The 19,787-nt window shown below is 32.6% G+C and overlaps 1 protein-coding gene and 1 long non-coding RNA gene across 2 annotated transcripts; both read left to right on the top strand.

Annotated features, from left to right (window-relative positions):
• Window positions 1-2,204: 2,204 nt before the first annotated feature.
• LOC143222818 (bridging integrator 3-like) lies at window positions 2,205-6,347 on the top strand. The gene has a single exon (XM_076449889.1). It carries the CDS (start codon window positions 2,359-2,361, stop codon window positions 3,175-3,177), a length of 819 nt encoding a protein of 272 aa, XP_076306004.1. The 5' UTR covers window positions 2,205-2,358; the 3' UTR covers window positions 3,178-6,347.
• A 7,306-nt stretch (window positions 6,348-13,653) lies between these two features.
• On the top strand, window positions 13,654-17,429 carry LOC143254440 (uncharacterized). Its single transcript, XR_013030208.1, has 3 exons — window positions 13,654-13,809; window positions 16,620-16,821; window positions 17,193-17,429. It is a non-coding gene; the product is annotated as an uncharacterized LOC143254440 (long non-coding RNA).
• Window positions 17,430-19,787: the final 2,358 nt, after the last annotated feature.

Genomic DNA, 19,787 nt, shown 5'->3' with positions numbered 1-19,787 from the left:
TTAAATCACAAACAATTCTCCTTCTTCTGCTTCTCTGCTGCCACCTGGCGCTACCAGATGTAAGAGTCAGGTCTCGCATGCCTGTAAATTTCCATTAACAGAGTAAGCAAATTCAACACATTTGGAGAAAAGTTCCTAGAAATTTGGTGTCGACACACCGGTTATCTTCAATAAACAAATGGTCTTTTTATGTGAAACAAAATCCCTTCTTTGAGCTTACCTACAGACAAGAGAAGATCGTCTTTGATTCAGCAGGGGAATGTGTCTAGCTAACGTGTGGTTTAAATTTACAGCATTTCACAAGAATCCCAAGGTTATCAACACCGTAAAAATTAATCTTAGGCTACCTAAATTGCACTAAGTAAGAAGGACTGAAGGTATAAAGATAGCTGTAAACTTGTAAATTCTATAGTTTCGTACCCTTAAGTGCAAACTTTCACTTTTCCTTCCTGTTATATTAGCTTAGTTGAAACACTGAGAAATTTAAGTTAAATAAAATGAAAATTTAAATTATAATGATTTCAAAATATTAATTTTATAATAATATATTTATATTAACTGGTTTAATTACATCTTTTTTAATATACAACAAGGACTTGGAAAAAAATTTAAAACAACGATTGTTAGTGAAAGGGTTAAAATTAATTAAATTTTTTTTTAGTTTTCTGCAGACCATCATTTCTTTGTCATGGACCAGTACCTGGTCGCGGACCACACTTTGAGAAACACTAGTGTATAATAGTATTTCAGCCACACTACTTTCGCCATATTCATTGCCAACTATGTGTTTTGCTCAATACAAAGCTTATTAGCATAAAGAGTTAATATATGTAATAGATCTAATGCTATTATGATAAGTGTAATTAATTTAACCATGCTTTGCCAACCTAGTAAAGTCGTTCACATCATAATGACTGTTGTTATATCAAATCTCCTTATTTAAGTAGTGTTATGACCAGTACCCTGTTGTGTTTTAACGAACTTGATGAGCTCTGTATTGAGCAAATCGCGTCGTAGCTGATGAATACGTGTGGGCGTAGTTTAGTCGAAATAGTGTTATATTCCCCTATTCTTCTTAAGAACTCGGTGGACTCAGCAGATAGCCCGATGTGGTTTTTGCTATAATAATATACACACACATTCTTCTTAAGAAAACTATAAGGGGAGGATAAGTAATTGGTGTTAAAAACATAACTTAAACCAGATATACGAGAAGTATAAATTATAATAATGCTTTACCAGCTAAGAAAAAATGTTCATGTCAAAACAGTTATTATAATCTTGATTCACATCGTAATTATTATTACTAGCAGATATCTGTAAAACATTTTACGGTCAAATTAGTATTTTTAATGCAACAGTATTTCTTTAAACGTAGAATTTCTAAAATAACGCAAAAGAATGATAATAGGAGCCTCCGAAATCTTATGCCTAACTTTAGTTACGCATTTATACGATACAGAAATAAATAAATTAATTAACACTGTAACTGATGTACGTTTTTTATCTTAATTAATGCTATCATTAAATTAAATTGCTTTACAATTTTGTTCCAGGATCAAACATCAGGTCTTTTGTTTGTTTGTTTTTGAATTTCGCACAAAGCTACTCGAGGGCTATCTGTGCTAGCCGTCCCTAATTTAGCAGTGTAAGAGGGAAGGCAGCTAGTCATCACCACCCACCGCCAACTCTTGGGCTACTCTTTTACCAACAAATAGTGGAATTGACCGTCACATTATAACGCCCCCACGACTGAAAGGGCGAGCATGTTTGGCGCGAGGGGAATGCGAACCCGCGACCCTCAGATTACGAGTCGCATGCCTTAACGCGCTTGGCCATGCCGGGCCAAAGGTCTTTTTAAAACTTTTATATGTTGTTAATATGTTGTCGTACAAATTCTCTACTAATGCATATTTGCAAGAGATTTTTGTTTACATCCGTTGAAATAAAGTGAGTGCGCACGCGCAATTAAGTAGTAAGGTGAGCGTACATTTTCAGAACATACAAAGCAGTGTATTACTATAAAAATTCTGATAAATGGCTTACAAAAATAATGTATTTTTCACTAATCTAACTGTTTTAATATTTATATCATGTTTATATGTTTTGGTTTACTTGTTATGTAATTCAAATTTATGTCTATTTAATATGCGAAAATATATAAATTAATTTTGCCACTATTTATACGTCCTCTAACGGGAAAATTCCACTGCATACAATATTCTTATTGGTAGTGAATGTACGCTGTTGGTGATGTAATGTAGGTTGTCAGAATGTTTAATTTATTGACAATTCTACAAGAAAGCGTGTAACAAAACGTGGTAACAATATTGGACTTACCTTAAACCAAGGTTAGGTATGAATTTATTTCTTAATTTTTTTATCATGTCAAGTTGGAACCCGTTATCATCAAGAAGACGCACGAGTGGTGGTGTTAGGGCGCCTTTGAAACTTCCTTCCTTTGATGAGGATGAAGCAGAACTAGATAGTTATATCAATAAACTTGTCAATCTGGAAGACTGCGTAAAAAAGTTATCAAAGGATGCAAAAAAGTTTAGTGACTTGACACTGAGTGTCAAAAGGTATGAGAAAAAGATGACAGCAGATTTGTCAAATTCCAGCGTATGCCAACAAGATGAAGAATTGCGAAAATTGGTAGAGGAGTGGCATTCATTTAATTGTGGAGCAGATGAAGCATCTCAAGAATTAGTAATGTTAGTTCACAAAACCATAGTTGAACCAATTAAAAAGTTTTCTGGTGTATTTTCAGAAGTGCAAGGGGCTACTCGAAAAAGAGATCAAACTCTTAGAACCTGTATGAAGAATAAAGAAAAGGTTCAGTCCTTACAAGAGAAAGAGTTTAAAACTTCTCAGAATGTAGTGAAGTTGGAAAATGCTAAAATGGATTTAGAAAACTTGTTTCTAGATTACAAAAGACAAGTTGCATCTTTGAAAGAGGAAATTCCACAGGTTTACAATGGAAGAATTGATTTTTTCCAGCCATGTCTGGAAGCACTGATAAAATCAGAAATCAGTTTTTGGGGTGATGAGACAAGGTTATTCAACAGCCTTATGGAGACTTGTAAGCAACAGAGAGAAAGAAAATTAAATTCAGAAGAGCAACAGCAGAAAAGATTTGCTTCCCTTCAGGCCCTGTCAATTGTTGGAACTGAGTAATAATAGCTTTTCCTGTTTTATTTTTTCCTTTCTTTTTACCTAGGTGTATTTAGTTGATTAATAGTTTACATTAAATATTCCATTGTACTTGTATCCTTCCTTTTAGGTGTTATTAAAAGGCTTGATTTTGTAGCGTATTAAAAAAATCAACTTATTTTCAATGTTGATAAATAATATTTTGTTTGGTGGTTTGATGTAATTTAGTGTTGTGTTTTAAGAATTTTTTTTTAGAACTTGAAATGTATTTCACATGCACAAAATATATTAAGTATTGTTTGAATAAACCATATTAATACAATTATATTTTGGGCATAAAAATAGAGTTGTTTCTTTGTGTTTTTATCTCAAGTGATAATGGTGTGTACAGTATAGTTTCTCAATAGTTATTGAGAGTAGTAGTAATTCTATTAAATATTCTCTATAGAAATCCAATAACTTGAATAATTTATCAATTATTAATTTATGTGATATTGTATCACAGTATGATTAGTAATCATTTTGAACAAATTCTTGTTTTTACTAGCTCTGTACAAAGTAATATTGTAGGGCTAGTAAAAAAAAATTGTTAGTGTTATTCTCGTGTAATATCTCACAAACTATTGATTTATAGATTATCATTTATCAGCATAGTTTTTGTGTACTATATCAGTAATGTATCCCTGAGGAAAGTACTTTCCAGAATGTTTTAGGTTATAATGTGTATTTTTTTTATTCCACATATTCTTCAGGTATGAATGTTATCATTCCTGTATAACATATAGAGTGATCCATGCAATGTGTTACCATGCTGTGTTACATGTAAGAGATATAAGGCATTAAATATGTATTCAAGATGTATAAGATTCAAAGTTGGAGAGTTGATTAAAATTTGTTCACTGTGTATGTGTATTTAGCTATTAAGTTTGAATATCAAAGTTATAAAACATTTTTATTCATATGAAAATTCTTCAGCTCTGTGTCACTGAAGTGTGAGAGTAAATAACAGGATTTTTTGCTTTTTATAAAATAAATTTATCAACCAAATTTTATTCCTGTAGTACCTAGTAAGGCAAGTATGTTGCATTAAATATGTTTAAAAACATTTCTCAGGTTTCATGCCCTTGGTCAGTTTAAACATTTGATATTCTTTGTTTCTTTTTGGTTCTATCATGTTTTCAAAGCATTGTAAAATATATTATCATGCAAATGACAGTTAATGTTTAGTATGGATACAATGAACTGAATAGTTAATTTAAAAATAGAATTGCATCTTTTACACTAGGAAAGTTTTGATTTTAATAATTACAACATTTTGACCCATAGTGTTCCACTGAAATGCAATAAATTCTACCTGTAGTTGTGTAAAGATTCTTATTCTGAGTTTTCAGTAGTTTTATTTTATTTAGGTTTAATAATCTCCTGTCTTGATATGTGGCATAAGTATTCATGATAAGATAAGTTGTTCAACAAAGTAACATACTTTTCACAATTGTTTAGCCACATTGTATTTTGTCGTTTTGAAACTGGTGATATTTAACTTGTGTATTTGATAAGAACTGTTGACTTCTTAATGGTTTTATTTAATTTTTACTAAGTGTTTCAAAAGTCACTCTTGCTATTACCAATGGAGACATTCTCTAACTTGGCCTGTAGAGCAGTTTGACCTTGCAGAAGACAGTTTTTGCGATGTGTTATGCGTAGTTTTGAATATGTCACTACATTATGTTGTCTTCTGCATGGTTAGATTGGTCACCCTACTAAGTTTTACAACATTGTATCCACCTGTCTCCTGAACACACTCCTTTGAAAAGCATAAGTGACATTTGAAAGATCTTTATATTAATGCAGTTAATTAAACTGAAAGTAATTATATAGCATATAATTATAACTTTTTTTTTAAAGAATGTGTTTAATCATGTCAGCAAAATTCGATATGAAATTATTGTTTGGTCACTTTGATAAAAGTTAAAGGTTAAAACCTAAAGATGTATATGGAACTCACTCATAGGGTGTTTTCACATTTTACATACAAAGATTTTACTTATTAGATAAGATTCAGTTTCATACCTTTGTACTTGTAACATGGTTAACTGAACTGTGTCATGACAGATAAGACCAACATTTGTGTAATGTTCATCTGATTATTGCATGTAAGTTTCAATAACACAGTTAATAGAAAACTATCCTATTTATATTTCTTTGTGTTAATACTTTCATATTGTAATATTTATATTATTTGCATGGTTTGCATTTGGAAATCAAAAAAGAAAAGTTATGTTATTGAATCCTCATGTTGTTTGTCAAACCACAAAGCTGAGAATCAGTCAGATAAAACACCATTTCATTTATGCAATAAGAAGTCACTGTTAAAACAGAAATCAACAGCTCTGGACCAGTTTTACAGACTGTAAAATACCAGTTTCTCCCCTGCAATGAACAACCAATATGTATGAAACACTGGCTATAATTCGTAAGTAATAACATTAAAACATCAACCAGCTACTACCATGCTCCTATAAAATATCACCCAGTTGACTTAAATCCATAATATTATAAAACTTTGAGCAACAGTGAGTGATACAACCTCAAATAGTAATTCTCAGTCAACACAACACTTTATAATAGTAATTCAGTATATCTAAGTCACCAACCAACATCAGCTATCATTCTGAAACAACTGGCTTTTCAAAGTGGCAACACATAAAAATTATAATTAACTGTTCCAATAAACCTAAAACTAGAACTAAAACCCAGAATTATGAGCTAGCATAGCCAAGTGGGTTGTGGCCAAAGAGTTGAAAGTGGGTGATGATGGCTTGCTGTCTTCCCTCTGGTCGTTCAGTGCTAAATTAGGGATATCTAGTGTAGATAGCCCTTATGCAGCTTTGCATGAAATCCACAACAAGCTCACAATTAATTAATAGTTTTAACCATGGTTATTGCCTAGTTAAACCAGACAGCCTCATCACCATAAATGTCATATTTTCTAAAATTCTACTTATCTGTATAGAGTTTAATACTTTTGCAAAAACTTTATAAAATTACATGGGACTGATTTGTACAAAAATGTAAACAGTATATCATTAATATGTTGATTCTGAATAAGTTAATGTGACTGACGAACATTAAATATTGTTCATTAATGTACAAAAGTGTTGTCTAATAAAAGTGCAAGTTATTTAACAAAAAAAGGTTTTGTATCTATTATTTTATTATTTCCAATTAAGATGCATTGTAGTCATAAACATGTATCAAAATAAAACTTGTAAGCTCTCGTATGTTTATAATAATATACAGTATAGAAATATTAAAAATGGTTATAAACTGAATGTTTGATTTAATGCATATTTTGGTTGTTATTAATCAAAACATTATATATTTTTCACTTCTAAGCAGTTTTGAGTAAACATTTCTTTTAAATGAACTCATGAAAATTGTGAAGTTTTATTGTGATGTCCACTTTTATGAGTGTTAAGCCAGTTGTTTCTAAACCTGACAAGCACTCTTGAAGGTCATTATTCAAATTTGCTTCCACCTTCATGTCACATCCAAGGACTCCTATGTCTCTTCATCCACATTGTGTTCAATTATAATTGGCAAACTTCTGGCCCAGTTGTTTCCAAATTTGGCAAGCACAGTTAGGGGGATCTGGGGGACCAGGTTTTGGATGTGGCCCTCCTTCCCAGGATCCCTTATGTTTTTCTTGTGTATTGAATGGGTACTTCAACTAGTTACAATTAACAAAGGCTAGAGTGTGGCTGATGTAGTTCTGCTGTTACTTCAGGAGAGAAACATTTCACATCTGACCAAACCTTGTACACAGTAATGATGAATTAAAAAAAAATGTCATCAGTTGAAATACTTAACATAGATGTCAGGTGGGCAGAGGTGTTGTTCCATCCATTTGGTTTCAGAGCCAGATCACTGAAACCATTCCATTAAAATATGTATAAATTTCATGTATGGGAAATGAATGATAAAAGAATTTCACAGAACAACCTAAAAATACCCCTCAACAGGGGGTACTTGGGTCCTTGCCCCTTAGTTTGATGTTTGCTCTGGCATCTATGATTGAATGATTATTAGTTGGCATTTAGTTCTTGTTTATCTAGTAAAGCTCATTGGTGTTTCTAACAAGTGTTTACTTAACTGTGGTAGTGTAGTAGAATTCATAGTGTCTTAATATTCATGAAAGGTTTGAGCCTTATGTGTTGAATTACAACTTCAGGAGTCCATTAAACGTATACCTTACTCTAAAGTTGTGGCCGTAAGTGTGACAAATACCAGTATATATTAAAATATATAGTGCCATAATATTATAAAAGAAATAATTATGAAAGAAGTAATTATGACGTAAATAATAGAATAATTAATCACGACGTAGCAACAGCGTAGTTTTCGAAGTTTTCCCCTATCAATAATATTTTATGATATAATTGGTATATTGCACACCAAATGCTCCCAATGTAAACTAAAATGCCACATAAAATGCCTGAAAATACTTCGAAAAAGAAATATATAATTATGTACGTAACGCAGGGCAATAAAATTTTTTTTTACCATCGAGTGACTCGATCTGCCATTATCGCTCATACAACTAGCTTAGCCGATTATTTGCGATTATCGAGATCGATTAACGGTTAAGCAGTAACAAGTCTTAACCGATTATTAATCGGTTATTTTTAACCGGGTGCAAGCCCTAGTAGGTGCTATAAAGTAGCTTCTTTCCTTCTAAGTCTATCACTTGAAAATCAAATGTGTCTAGCTGTGATACTCCAGTATACCTTTGTGTGAATATCCGAAATGAGGTTGTATGGCTAAAATAAGTTTATGTACGTAAAATCGCAATGTTGTGAGTTGTTTAAAGAAGATATGGTCTGTGTTTAAATTTGTTTATAACATTACATTTAATTAGTTTTATTATCGATGCAGCTAAAATGTTTAACGAATGTGTTTAAGAAAACAATAAACAAAGATGTAGTATATATAAAGTTAGCGATAATGTTAATTTTCGTAGTCTATTTTCAGAAGCCCTATATTAAATTCAGTTTCAAGTTAAAGCTTATAATTGATGGCTTATTATTTGTTGCTTACAAGTAGTTTAATAATATTGTGGTGTCATCTAGTTCGCGAAGTGAAACTTATTCTAACCAAGGCGATGATTCGATTTTGCAATTTAAAAATATTTCTTTTTATCGACATGCCTAAAATTGCAGGTTTTATTCAACATAAGTCAGAAAGTTTTTGGAAGGTGTTTGAAACCATTATAACGTTTTTAAATTTGTTTTCTACATATTATTGTTTCATGTAAAATAATTATTATCATGGCTCTTATTATAGTTTCTGTTAACTAATCAAGTTTTGTGAAAACAAATAAAGTAATGTGTAATAGATTCAACTCTAAATCAAGCAAGTTGGGGGAGGAAGACAAAATTAGTAAAAAAAAATTGAAGTTGTTACATTTAGATAGTTCATTTTCATGCTTGCCTGATTAAACGTTACAAGTGATTGTATTTAATAACAATGTTTCTAAAAGGAAATATCACATAACCTTTCTTATAAACCATGTGAAATGTAAAGTAGAATGGTATGGAAATGTACGAGTTCTAATTGTAATTCAATTTTAAATTAATAATACCATTCGGTAAAATCAGTGTTGCATTTTTTTTTTTTTTTTTTTTTTTTTTTTGTAGTTCCCTCAGATTAGTTTGTAGGATCAATCAAGTAACAAGAGGGTTCTTCGAATAATATTTTATGGATCAGTACTTGTATTTTCTTTGCTTTTGACCGAGTCTTTGCAAAAAAACAGAGAGAGAGAATGGACACAAACCTGCAGACGGTTACAATCTTTATTATACAAAAAAATCAAGTTGAGCACTTTATAAAGTTCCTCATGTTAAACTGGAAAAGGGGCAAAAGCTTTATTTGTTTTCTTCTGTCAGTATTCTTCTAGTTTACAGTAAATCAACTTTAACTAAAAACTGTATTAAAGATAGGCCTACTCTAGACAGCTAAGATGAAGTAATTTATACGTTCCGATAATCATAAAATCTACATGGAAATCGTATAGGTTTATCAGGTCTAGGGGAAAATATGAGAATACATACAAGATTTTCTCTCTCGCGGAACACGCGCTCTTCTCGTGACTGAGGGCCACACTCGTGTCAGCGCCATCACATACTCGTCATCTATGGCATCTTTCATGCTACATGGATTTTCTCTAACGAAAAACACCTGTGGTGTCCTTGATGACTTAACCACTTTCGTGAATAATTGAGATGAAAGAAACTAAGTGGACTCCAACCGACTTCTATATTAAGACAACTAAAATATACTGCAAATTAAGAAAAACCTGTAGCAATTCTGAAAACTTCAAAGTGAAAGTAAATAAGTGAGAGGATGAAAAACTTATGATGCGCCCACAATTCATGTGGGGTTCGAATGAACTGTTGGTCACAAAAGTTTAAATTTTGCTTTCTAGATGGAAGTACAGTATAGATAACTAGTTATTCCAGAAGACCCTAGATACTAACATCATGTACTGTAATTAAATATACTGACAATAAAATAAGCTACTTATCTCGATAGTTAACATCATGTACTGTAATTAAATATACTGACAATAAAATAAGCTACTTATCTCGATAGTTTTTAATTGAAGCTGATTTTACCAACTCACATTATCAATTAAAAATTGAACTGTAATTGATTCTTAAACATTTTAATAAGATTTTACTTTGCATTTCATCTGGTTTATAAAAGTTATATCATGCACCTTTTGATAAATATAACAATTCAATTTACTTGCTTAGTAAAACATCAGTTTTTATTTGAATTGTCAGTCGTCGAAATACAACTCTTCTAAAGTCTTATATTTATGTTTTTAACATTTTGGTCAGCATTTTTAAGGTTACAGGATTCTATTAAGAAGAGATTTATATATATGTAAAAATGGCTGGTTTGGGTTTAGAATTTTTTTTTTTTTTATGTAGAGGAGCGAACAACGTTTCGACCTTCTTTGTGAACCTGACGATGACCGAAGAAGGTCGAAACATTGTTCGCTTCTCTACATAAAAAAAATTCTTTACCCAAACCAGCCGTTTTTACATATATATTTTCCTCTACAAGTGGGTTTTCTCGTCATCACTGATAAGAGAGATTTATTTTGTTACTTATATTAGAAAATTTGGTTAGTTATCAAAATCCCTGTTATGTTATCCTATAATATGTTGATATTTATGACTTAATTTTAATAATTTCAAGCAGTTTTTGAAATTTCTGTAATTAATGAGGATATGAAACCTACAGTTTCTAAGTGCGTGGAAGAAGAACATGATATTTAAATCGAAACATCTTCTTGGTGAGAATAGTTTTTAATTTGAGCACTAGATGGCACGACAGCATTGTTAATATTGTTTTTTGTATAAACTCGAAGCATTAAAGATACCTTTTGTAATTATAAATTATTTTTAAGTTTCAGTTTTAAGTTTTAAATTGAAACAAGATTTACTAGACGAATTTAAAAAGTAGGTGTTTAATTTACACTAAAAAAATTAAATATTGCTGAGACCTTTCACTAACGCTAGTTTTTCAAACATATTGTGTGGCTTTCTTTAGTATCTTAAATACACTTCTGAGGTCTCAGAGACAAGTCTAAACACTAAAAACTAGGTTTTGGTGGCCTTAATGGGCGCAGATAGCCCATTATGTAGTTTTGTGCCTTGAAACAAACAAACAAAAACTTAAATACAGTTTTATAACCTTTTAGTTGCACAAAGTATAAAATTGATAGAATATTACAATGGGCGTAACAAACTAGACAACAACAGTTTGTTTAACAGTTCATAAAATAGTGTTTCTTTGTTTTATTGACTTAATATAATTATGTGCGAGGAGAATAATTTTAATAACATGGAAGAAAATGATACTTAAACATGTAAAGAATGGGGGGATAAACATATAATCTGTTGGATATACTTTTGTGTAAAATCTTAATTTCTCTCACAATAATTTGACCTACTCTTCCAGTGGTACAGCGATATGTCTACGAACTCACACTTCTACGAATGGGGTTTTGATACACGTAGTGAGCAGAACACAGATAGCTCATTATGTAGTTTTCTGCTTAATTATAAAACAAACAGGCAATAATTTATTTTCGGGGGGATTATTAAGATGAGTTTATAGCATGAAACAAACCGTTACATGTTCCTTGAGTTTCGTGACTTAAAGTGAATAAATGTAATTACAAAAATTGATGTAACAAAAACTTTCGTAGAAAAACTCTAACTTCAAATGTTGTAGTTATTAATATTTCAGTTGATGTTAATTATATATATAGATTTATAATGATAGTTAAGTATTGTAAGACCGGAAAATATTTACGACACATTCCTCATATGTGTATTGTACAGCAAATTATAAATTGAAGTAATTGACCCAAGTACGGACTTCATGAAAAGACAAACATATTTAACCACACAACATCTTTTTAGATGTAAATGTTAGTGAAATATTATACTACATAAACAGATTTTCAGAAAATTTGTTATCCTCATCATTTAATCCATTCCATGAGTTTTGGTATTAAATGAAAAGCCTCTTGGCAATGACTTGTGAGAGACAAAAGATAGATCTGTTTGTTTGTTTTGGAATTTCGCACAAAGCTAATCGAGGGCTATCTGTGCTAGCCGTCCCTAATTTAGCAGTGTAAGACTAGAGGGAAGGCAGCTAGTCATCACCACCCACCGCCAACTCTTGGGCTACTCTTTTACCAACGAATAGTGGGATTGACCGTCACGTTATACGCCCTCACGACTGAAAGGGCGAGCATGTTTGACGCGACGGGGATGCGAACCCGCGACGCTCTAATTCTGACAAGTCTGTTGGGAATTGTTGATAGACTTCACTCTTCGAGGCCCGGCATGGCCAAGCGTGTTAAGGCGTGCTACTCGTAATCTGAGGGTCGCGGGTTCGCATCCCCGTCGCGTCAAGAATGGACAGAATTACATCATTTCTTTGTGCATAGCTGCTAGACACCCATCCAAAGAGACTCGCAGCAGTAATTGCTGCTAAAGGTGCTTCCACCAAGTACTAAATCAGTGGGCTGAATTACTTATGCAATCAGTAAATTTCAATTTATATATTTTCTTTGCAGATTTTGCTGACGTTCAACCTCTTTCACACATACGGTGTTACGATTGATCATTAGAATTTTGAAGTTCATTAAAAAATTGTTTACAGTATTTGTATTTTTTAAAATGTTACATTCTTGGTAGGAGTGATCATTTCTGCAAGACACTATACTTATTTAATATAATTAAGGAGTACGTAAAAAAGGAATAAATATGACAGTCAGAAGTCAGTTTGCCAAACTCTTCTATAGATAGATGGTTCAAAAGAAAATGGAATTTTATATAATTATCTAGTACAATTGTTACACCCAGGTTTTCATTATTCATATGCTCGTGAAAAAGAGTTATTTTATATTATTTGTTATTTTACATATGTATACAAGTTATTAAGCTCTGTATATCGTGTACGAAACATTTTACGCTAACCAAAAGTAATAACAATTTTGTCAAACAAGAAATTAACACTGTATCATAATTAGCCGTTCCTATTTTAGCAGTGTAAGACTAGAGAGAAGGCAGCTAGTCATCATCACCCACCGCCCACTCTTGGGTTACTCTTTTACTAACGAATAGTTGGATTAACTGTAACATTATAATGCCCCCACGGCTGAAAGGGCGATCATGTTTGGTGTGACGGGAATCCGAACCCGCGACCCTCGGATTGCGAGTCGAGTGTCTTAACCACCTGGCCATGCTGGACTTAGCTAAAAGGGAAAGCACGTGTAGTAGGACGAGAATTCAAACCCGCAGCCCCCATATTGCGAGTCGAGTGACCCTGGCCTACATCAGTCAATGATATATATTTAGCTAAACTTCAAACTTAAAGTTCTACACTTTTTACTTTACTTCCGACTTAAAACGCCTTAGTAAGTGAACAATATTAATATTGAAACTGACGCTGTTAAGAAAGTATCTATTAAATTTCGCGCGAAGAGGAATAAAAGGAAGATTAACGACCTCGGAGAATGATTCCTTGATTAAAGACGTACAACCTAATAACTGTGTGTTTAAAGAGATTATGTAGTAATTATTTATTTATGTCGACTTAAATAAAATGCTATAATTCAAAACCATGTATATGTTAAGTTAAGGAATCTTAATAAATAAACCAAATCTTTCTTTATTTCTTTACCTTTTAGGGACCATCATCATAACAAACAAAGTAACAAAACTAAAATCTGAATTAATTTATATGTCGAAGACATTAGGCTTTATAATAACGTTTTGTTTTAAAGTGATCATTGTGTATATATATACATGATTGTTTCAACTTAAGTATAGCGTCAACGTTGAATTTAATTATTTCTTGAAACTATAGTTTATTACAAGCTTGTTTATTTAATTGTTTACGAATCATGCGTTATGTAGTTAAGTTGTGAATTAGCGATTGTTATGTTATTGCGTCCTTGTTACTAGAACCTTTTGAGCTTATCTCGTTGTTGACCATTATTGCATCACAATATCCAGTAGTGTGTGGAATGTTCTGGGCCTCTGTCGTGGTACAAATAGGCGTCAAAAAGTAAGTTAGATATAAGTTGCGTGATTGTGACTTTAGCCATAAAGAGCATATAATGGTGATTTTAAAGTGAATTGCCACAGACTATATCACAATAACAGAGAAGGAAGAACAATTCATCTTGTCAAATTGTTTTATAGGGTAACTGAATCTTCCTGTGTGGTTTTGACGAAAAGGAGACAATTATTTAACGTATTGGGTACAGCTGTGATAACCAACAATGTAATGAACATTTGTATATACGTTCGACTTGTTTTTATTAATATATTATTTTAAACAAATGGACTGTATGTTGTTTATTACAAAAAATTACAAACGATGACTGTATACATACATAAAAACTGACATTTATTAACTTCTATCAGTTTCGAGATATTTGTTTGTTTTGTTATTATGCATAAAGCTACTCAAAGGGCCATTTATGCTCTACTCATCACGGGTATCAAAACCCGGTTTATAACAGTATAAGCCTGCGAACATACCACAGTGCCACTGGAGGGTGTTTCGTGACATCAGGATGTAAGTTTACAGATAATTTATAATCAGAACATTCAAATACCGCTTTTCAACTAAACATAAATAGCCTAAATTAAATAACTTTTTTTCCCGAAATATACAAATGTAAAATACAATCGTCATATAAATTAAGGATATTAAAATATAAATTTAATTAATTTCAACTTATCAAATATACTTTCTTTTCTCTTCCTTTCTCATTTTTATTTGCTTAAAATGTTATTATAATTATACGTTTTTGTTGTTACATAACATCAGTTTATTTCCTTAATCTTAAATACTTTAATACAAAAATGTACTTCTTACTTATTTACTTGTGCTTGTTTATGAATTTGAGGGTCGCGGGTTCGAATTCCCATGGAGCATGCTCGTCCTTTTAATCGTAGGGGCATTATAATGTGACTATTTGTTAGGAAATGTAGCTGAAGAGTTGCTGGTTGTTAAAGATGACTAGCTATCTTACACTGCTAAATTCATGGTGGCGTTATAATGTGAAGGACAATCCCATTATCCGTTGGTAAAAGATTACCCCAAGAGTTGGCGGTGGGTGGTGATGACTAGCTGCCTTCCCTCTAGTCTTACACTGCCAAATTAGGGACGGCTAGGGCGGATAGCCCTCGTGTAGCTTTGCGCGAAATTCAAACCACTGTTAAATTACGAATGGCTGGCATAAATAGCGCCCTCATGTACAGTTACGCAGAAAGTGTTCGTTCCCCTGCGTCGTGAGTAGTTTTTTTCCTCATAACTTAAAAAGTATCATGATTAGGATAATGAAAGTATAGTATATTATAAATATTATGAAGACTAGTATTATAAATATTATGAAGACTAGTATTATAAATACTACACTTTCGTTATCCTGATCATGATACTTTTTAACTTATGAGGAAAAACAACTCACGACGCAGGGTTACGAACACTTTCTGTTCGTATTTATAATACTAGTCTTTATAATATTTATAATATACTATACTTTCATTATCCTAATCATGATACTTTTTAAGTTATGAGGAAAAAACTACTAACGACGCAGGGTTACGAACACTTTCTGTTCGTATTTATAATACTAGTCTTTATAATATTTATAATATACTATACTTTCATTATCCTAATCATGATACTTTTTAAGTTATGAGGAAAAAAACTACTAACGACGCAGGGTTACGAACACTTTCTGTTCGTATTTATAATACTAGTCTTTATAATATTTATAATATACTATACTTTCATTATCCTAATCATGATACTTTTTAAGTTATGAGGAAAAAAACTACTCACGACGCAGGATTACGAACACTTTCTGTTCGTATTTATAATACTAGTCTTTATAATATTTATAATATACCATACTTTCATTATCCTAATCATGATACTTTTTAAGTTATGAGGAAAAAAACTACTCACGACGCAGGGTTACGAACACTTTCTGTTGTAACTGTATCTTTGCGTAATATTCAAAACATACAAACAGTTTACAATTACCGACCCGGCATGGCCCAGTGGTTAAGGCACTCGACTCGTAATCCAAAGGTCGCGGGTTCAAATTCCCGTCACACCAAACATGCTTGCCCTTTCAGCCGTGTTATAATGTTAAGGTCAATCCCATTATTCATTGGTAAAAGAGAAGCCCAAGAGTGGGTGGTGATTACTACGGGACTGTATTCCCTCTAGTCTTACACTGTTAAATTAGGGACGGATAGCCCTAATGTAGTTTTGCGTGAATTAAAAAATTCAAACACACACTATTTACACTACTATTTTCACCTTCATCCATTTTAAAGTGGCGTCAAAAACTTTTATGAAATATATTTCGGAAAACGTTTAATTATGTTTTACATTACATGTTTGGAAAAAGAAGGAAAACATGTAAATATAGCTTTTTAAAATTTGGAGGTTTCTTACAATGCATTAATTAATTAAGAGGTTTGCTTGCATATAGTGGGAAACCCTAACACGGAAGTTATGTTTTCACTTTCTGAAAGACATATCACATTTATAGAACTGTAATTAAATATATCATTAATGAAAACCGAAATATTTTTGTCGTTTTCGTAATTTTTATATAAACTAAACTGTATAAAGGACGGTTCTTTCTTTCACAACTGAAAGTACTTTTTTAAGGCTTATTTAATAATCTATGTAAATTTTAAGTTGTTTTCTTGATAAAATAATTTTATTATCTTTAACATTTTTTACGTAATCTTTATTTTAGTAGTGTATTAACAAATGAAATATTGATATGGGTGTTTGAACAATAAAAATATATATTTCATATTTTTAATCGTTCTCCAAACAAGAAGAAATCGATATGAATGGACGTATAAAGATAGACACGCGCTTCTAACGGCGGCGCCAGTTCTGATAGTCCAAGGTTGTGCACGATTAAGGAAGCCCTGAACTAGTTTGGACGCCAATAGTAGGATAAGATAAATGTTAGTAGGGATCCAGCCTGACTCATTTCTAGAAATGTACCTTATAAACAGAGACATACAAAGTCAGGTACAGTATTTCCTAATTAGTTTATTCTGCCTTCTTTTAACTTGAATCATCAGTCGTAGGAAAAATATATGTGATGAAGGGCGGGAAAAGGGAAAGTAGGGAGGGGTTCATACCTCGTATACAAACCTCACGTATCAAAAATCACAGAACGCGTTAAGATGTTACATATCTGTGTAAACTTTTATGTTTGAAACTAAGCGTATCTTTATGTCATAAAGTGTATTGTTAAAACTGAAATGCTTTATTCTCCTATGTATTAATAAAGTATGTAACACTTATTTTAACTATTTTTAATGTTCAATTTTACATTTACCAATGACCCAGTAATATCTGCAGTGTTCTGTATTTGAAATAAAATCTTTGTTCTGCAGATATAGCTACCCTAGTTTCAAGGAAGTGGTCACCCTGAGTTACCTGTTTGAAGTGGATCTGGTTAAGAAGTTAACACACGAGATCACCTTCAGAAGTTGTAATGTTTTCAAACGAGACCAAAACTCGAATACTTTTGAACAGTTGACTATTCTTCTACAAGAGAATAAATAAGCAGTTTTATCTAAACAGAAACTGTAATCTATGCGGATTTGTTTTGTGGTTCGAGTCACAAGAGATTAATTATTATTTCACTGAGTTGATATGATGACTAAGTCTCTGGGCAGTTTTGTCTCACCTTTAAGTACTCAAAAAGATGATGCATCAACATTATAAATTTCGTTAACTGAAATGTTTGTTTTTGAGATTCGCGCAAAGCTACACGAGGACTATCTGCGCTAACCATCCCTAATTTAGCAGTGTTTAGACTAGAGGGAAGGCAACTAGTCATTACCACCCACTGTCAACTATTGGACTACTCTTTTACCAACGAATAGTGGGAGTGACTGTAACATTACAACGTCCCCATGAATCGTCAGATTGTCATTCTCAATACGTTAAATAGGTTATGCCCGTCCAAGAAGACAGAAGTATAAACAGGGAAGGTGTGCATAACCATCTCACCTCAGAACAAAAGTGACAAAAGTAAGATATGTAAAAACTAACACAATAACACTATGTGGTTGATAAATAGACTCTAAAAGTCAGGCTCATAAAAATTAAAAATACATAGTTACTTATACTTCTTTAAAGTAAATGTTTCGCACATTCTACTTATAGTAGTGAACGTTTTTTAAATGAGCCATTAACTTACTTCCATGCCTCTAAGTATCTCCTTTATAACTTTATAATACATTTCCTGGAAGGCCTGGCATGGCCAAGCGCGTAAGGCGTGCGACTCCTACGCCGAGGGTCGCGGGTTCGCGCCCCCGTCGCGCTAAACATGCTCGCCCTCCCAGCCGTGGGGGTGTATAATGTGACGGTCAATCCCACTATTCGTTGGTAAAAGAGTAGCCCAAGAGTTGGCGGTGGGTGGTGATGACTAGCTCCCTTCCCTCTAGTCTTACACTGCTAAATTAGGGACGGCTAGCACAGATAGCCCTCAAGTAGCTTTGTGCGAAATTCAAAACAAACAAACATTTCCTGGACTGACTACGTTATATTTATGTAGAGAAATATTTTATTTTGTCTAAATTTTAATTAAGATTTTACCATGACTGTATTGAGTGTGTCACACACACACACACACACACACACGATATCAGCCAAACCTCATAATCTGTAGCTAATGATACACTTTTTTCTTTTGTAATTAATACAATTCTTTATCTCAATGAAACTAAGATTAGCAATTTCCTACACACTCTTTACTCTATGATTCGAAGCAATGCCAAAGCGTTTCAGTGAATAAAATACTTGCTAATTCACATTCTCATAATAATTAAAAATTGTGAAAATGGAGTTACATTTTAGTACCCGAAACAATGATTTTTAAAAGTATTTTTAATACCTTTCCAGTAATTCTTTTTGCATTTCATGTTAAAAGAAACTTTGATTGATTGTAATTGAATATAGAGATATAAAACGAGCCCTCTCTGTTTTGCATACCACGAGTATCGAAACCTATCTGCTAGTGGTACGAGTTTGCAGACATATCATTTTGCCACTCGTAGAATGAAAACAAATGCTGTATTCTAAAGATGGCTGTTGTTGGTATTAAAACTGTAACTGAAGTTGTAATATCCATACAGTCTTCTTTAGAATAAATTTTTAATTCGAGTGGGTTTCTCATCATCATATATAAAAAGGTTGTTTGGCGTATTTGCACAAAATACACAAGTGCTATCTGTGAGAGCTGCCACAAACTTTGAACTGACCAGGGAACAGCAACGGAGGTCTAATACGCTTTATTAAAACGAATTTGGAGTATCACCACGTCCAGTCATGATCTATTTGGCGACAGTGCATCTTCACAATAGCTTTCTAGTGTAATTTCCATTGTAGAAAACTCTGTCGTAAGGCTGTCATGTTCAAAGTATCTCTCTCTTCCCTGCAGCTGTTTATGATCTTATCTAGTATATCAAGGACGGCGGTGTCCTAGAGCCAGTTCCAGCAGTCCTATCGCGCAGAAATCCGCAGGTGCTGTTTCAGCTGCGTCATGGGTGTCTTGACCGTTATTTCTTTATATGGAAGAGTTTTATAATCGGTTTCATTCTTCAGCTACTGGAGGTATTTGATGGTTGAGTGGATATGTTGTGGGAGCTACTTGTGTCCTCTTTACAGACTGAAATAATTCTAGATTATATTGCGTACTGTTGCTTTAGGCATATATACGGCTTTCACTGCTGATCCTCATGTTCATGGACTTTCACCTGTTATAGGACGTTGAACTTTGGTTATCGTGACTTGTTCCACGCTTCTTTGTGTCTTACGAAGATTCGTATTCTTTTTATTTTTTAATTCCTTTAAGTACAAAGGATTTCTTTGAAATTTTAAACACCAGATCTGAAACCATCTTTACAATCTGGGTTTATGATGATTTTTTGTCCATAAACTATCAATTTTCGGCGGCATCAACAAAAAATCGTCAAAAATGT

The sequence above is a fragment of the Tachypleus tridentatus genome, chromosome 1 (genome assembly GCF_004210375.1).
Source record: "Tachypleus tridentatus isolate NWPU-2018 chromosome 1, ASM421037v1, whole genome shotgun sequence".
Lineage (NCBI taxonomy): Eukaryota > Metazoa > Arthropoda > Merostomata > Xiphosura > Limulidae > Tachypleus > Tachypleus tridentatus.
This window is presented reverse-complemented; position numbering and strand designations above follow the sequence as displayed.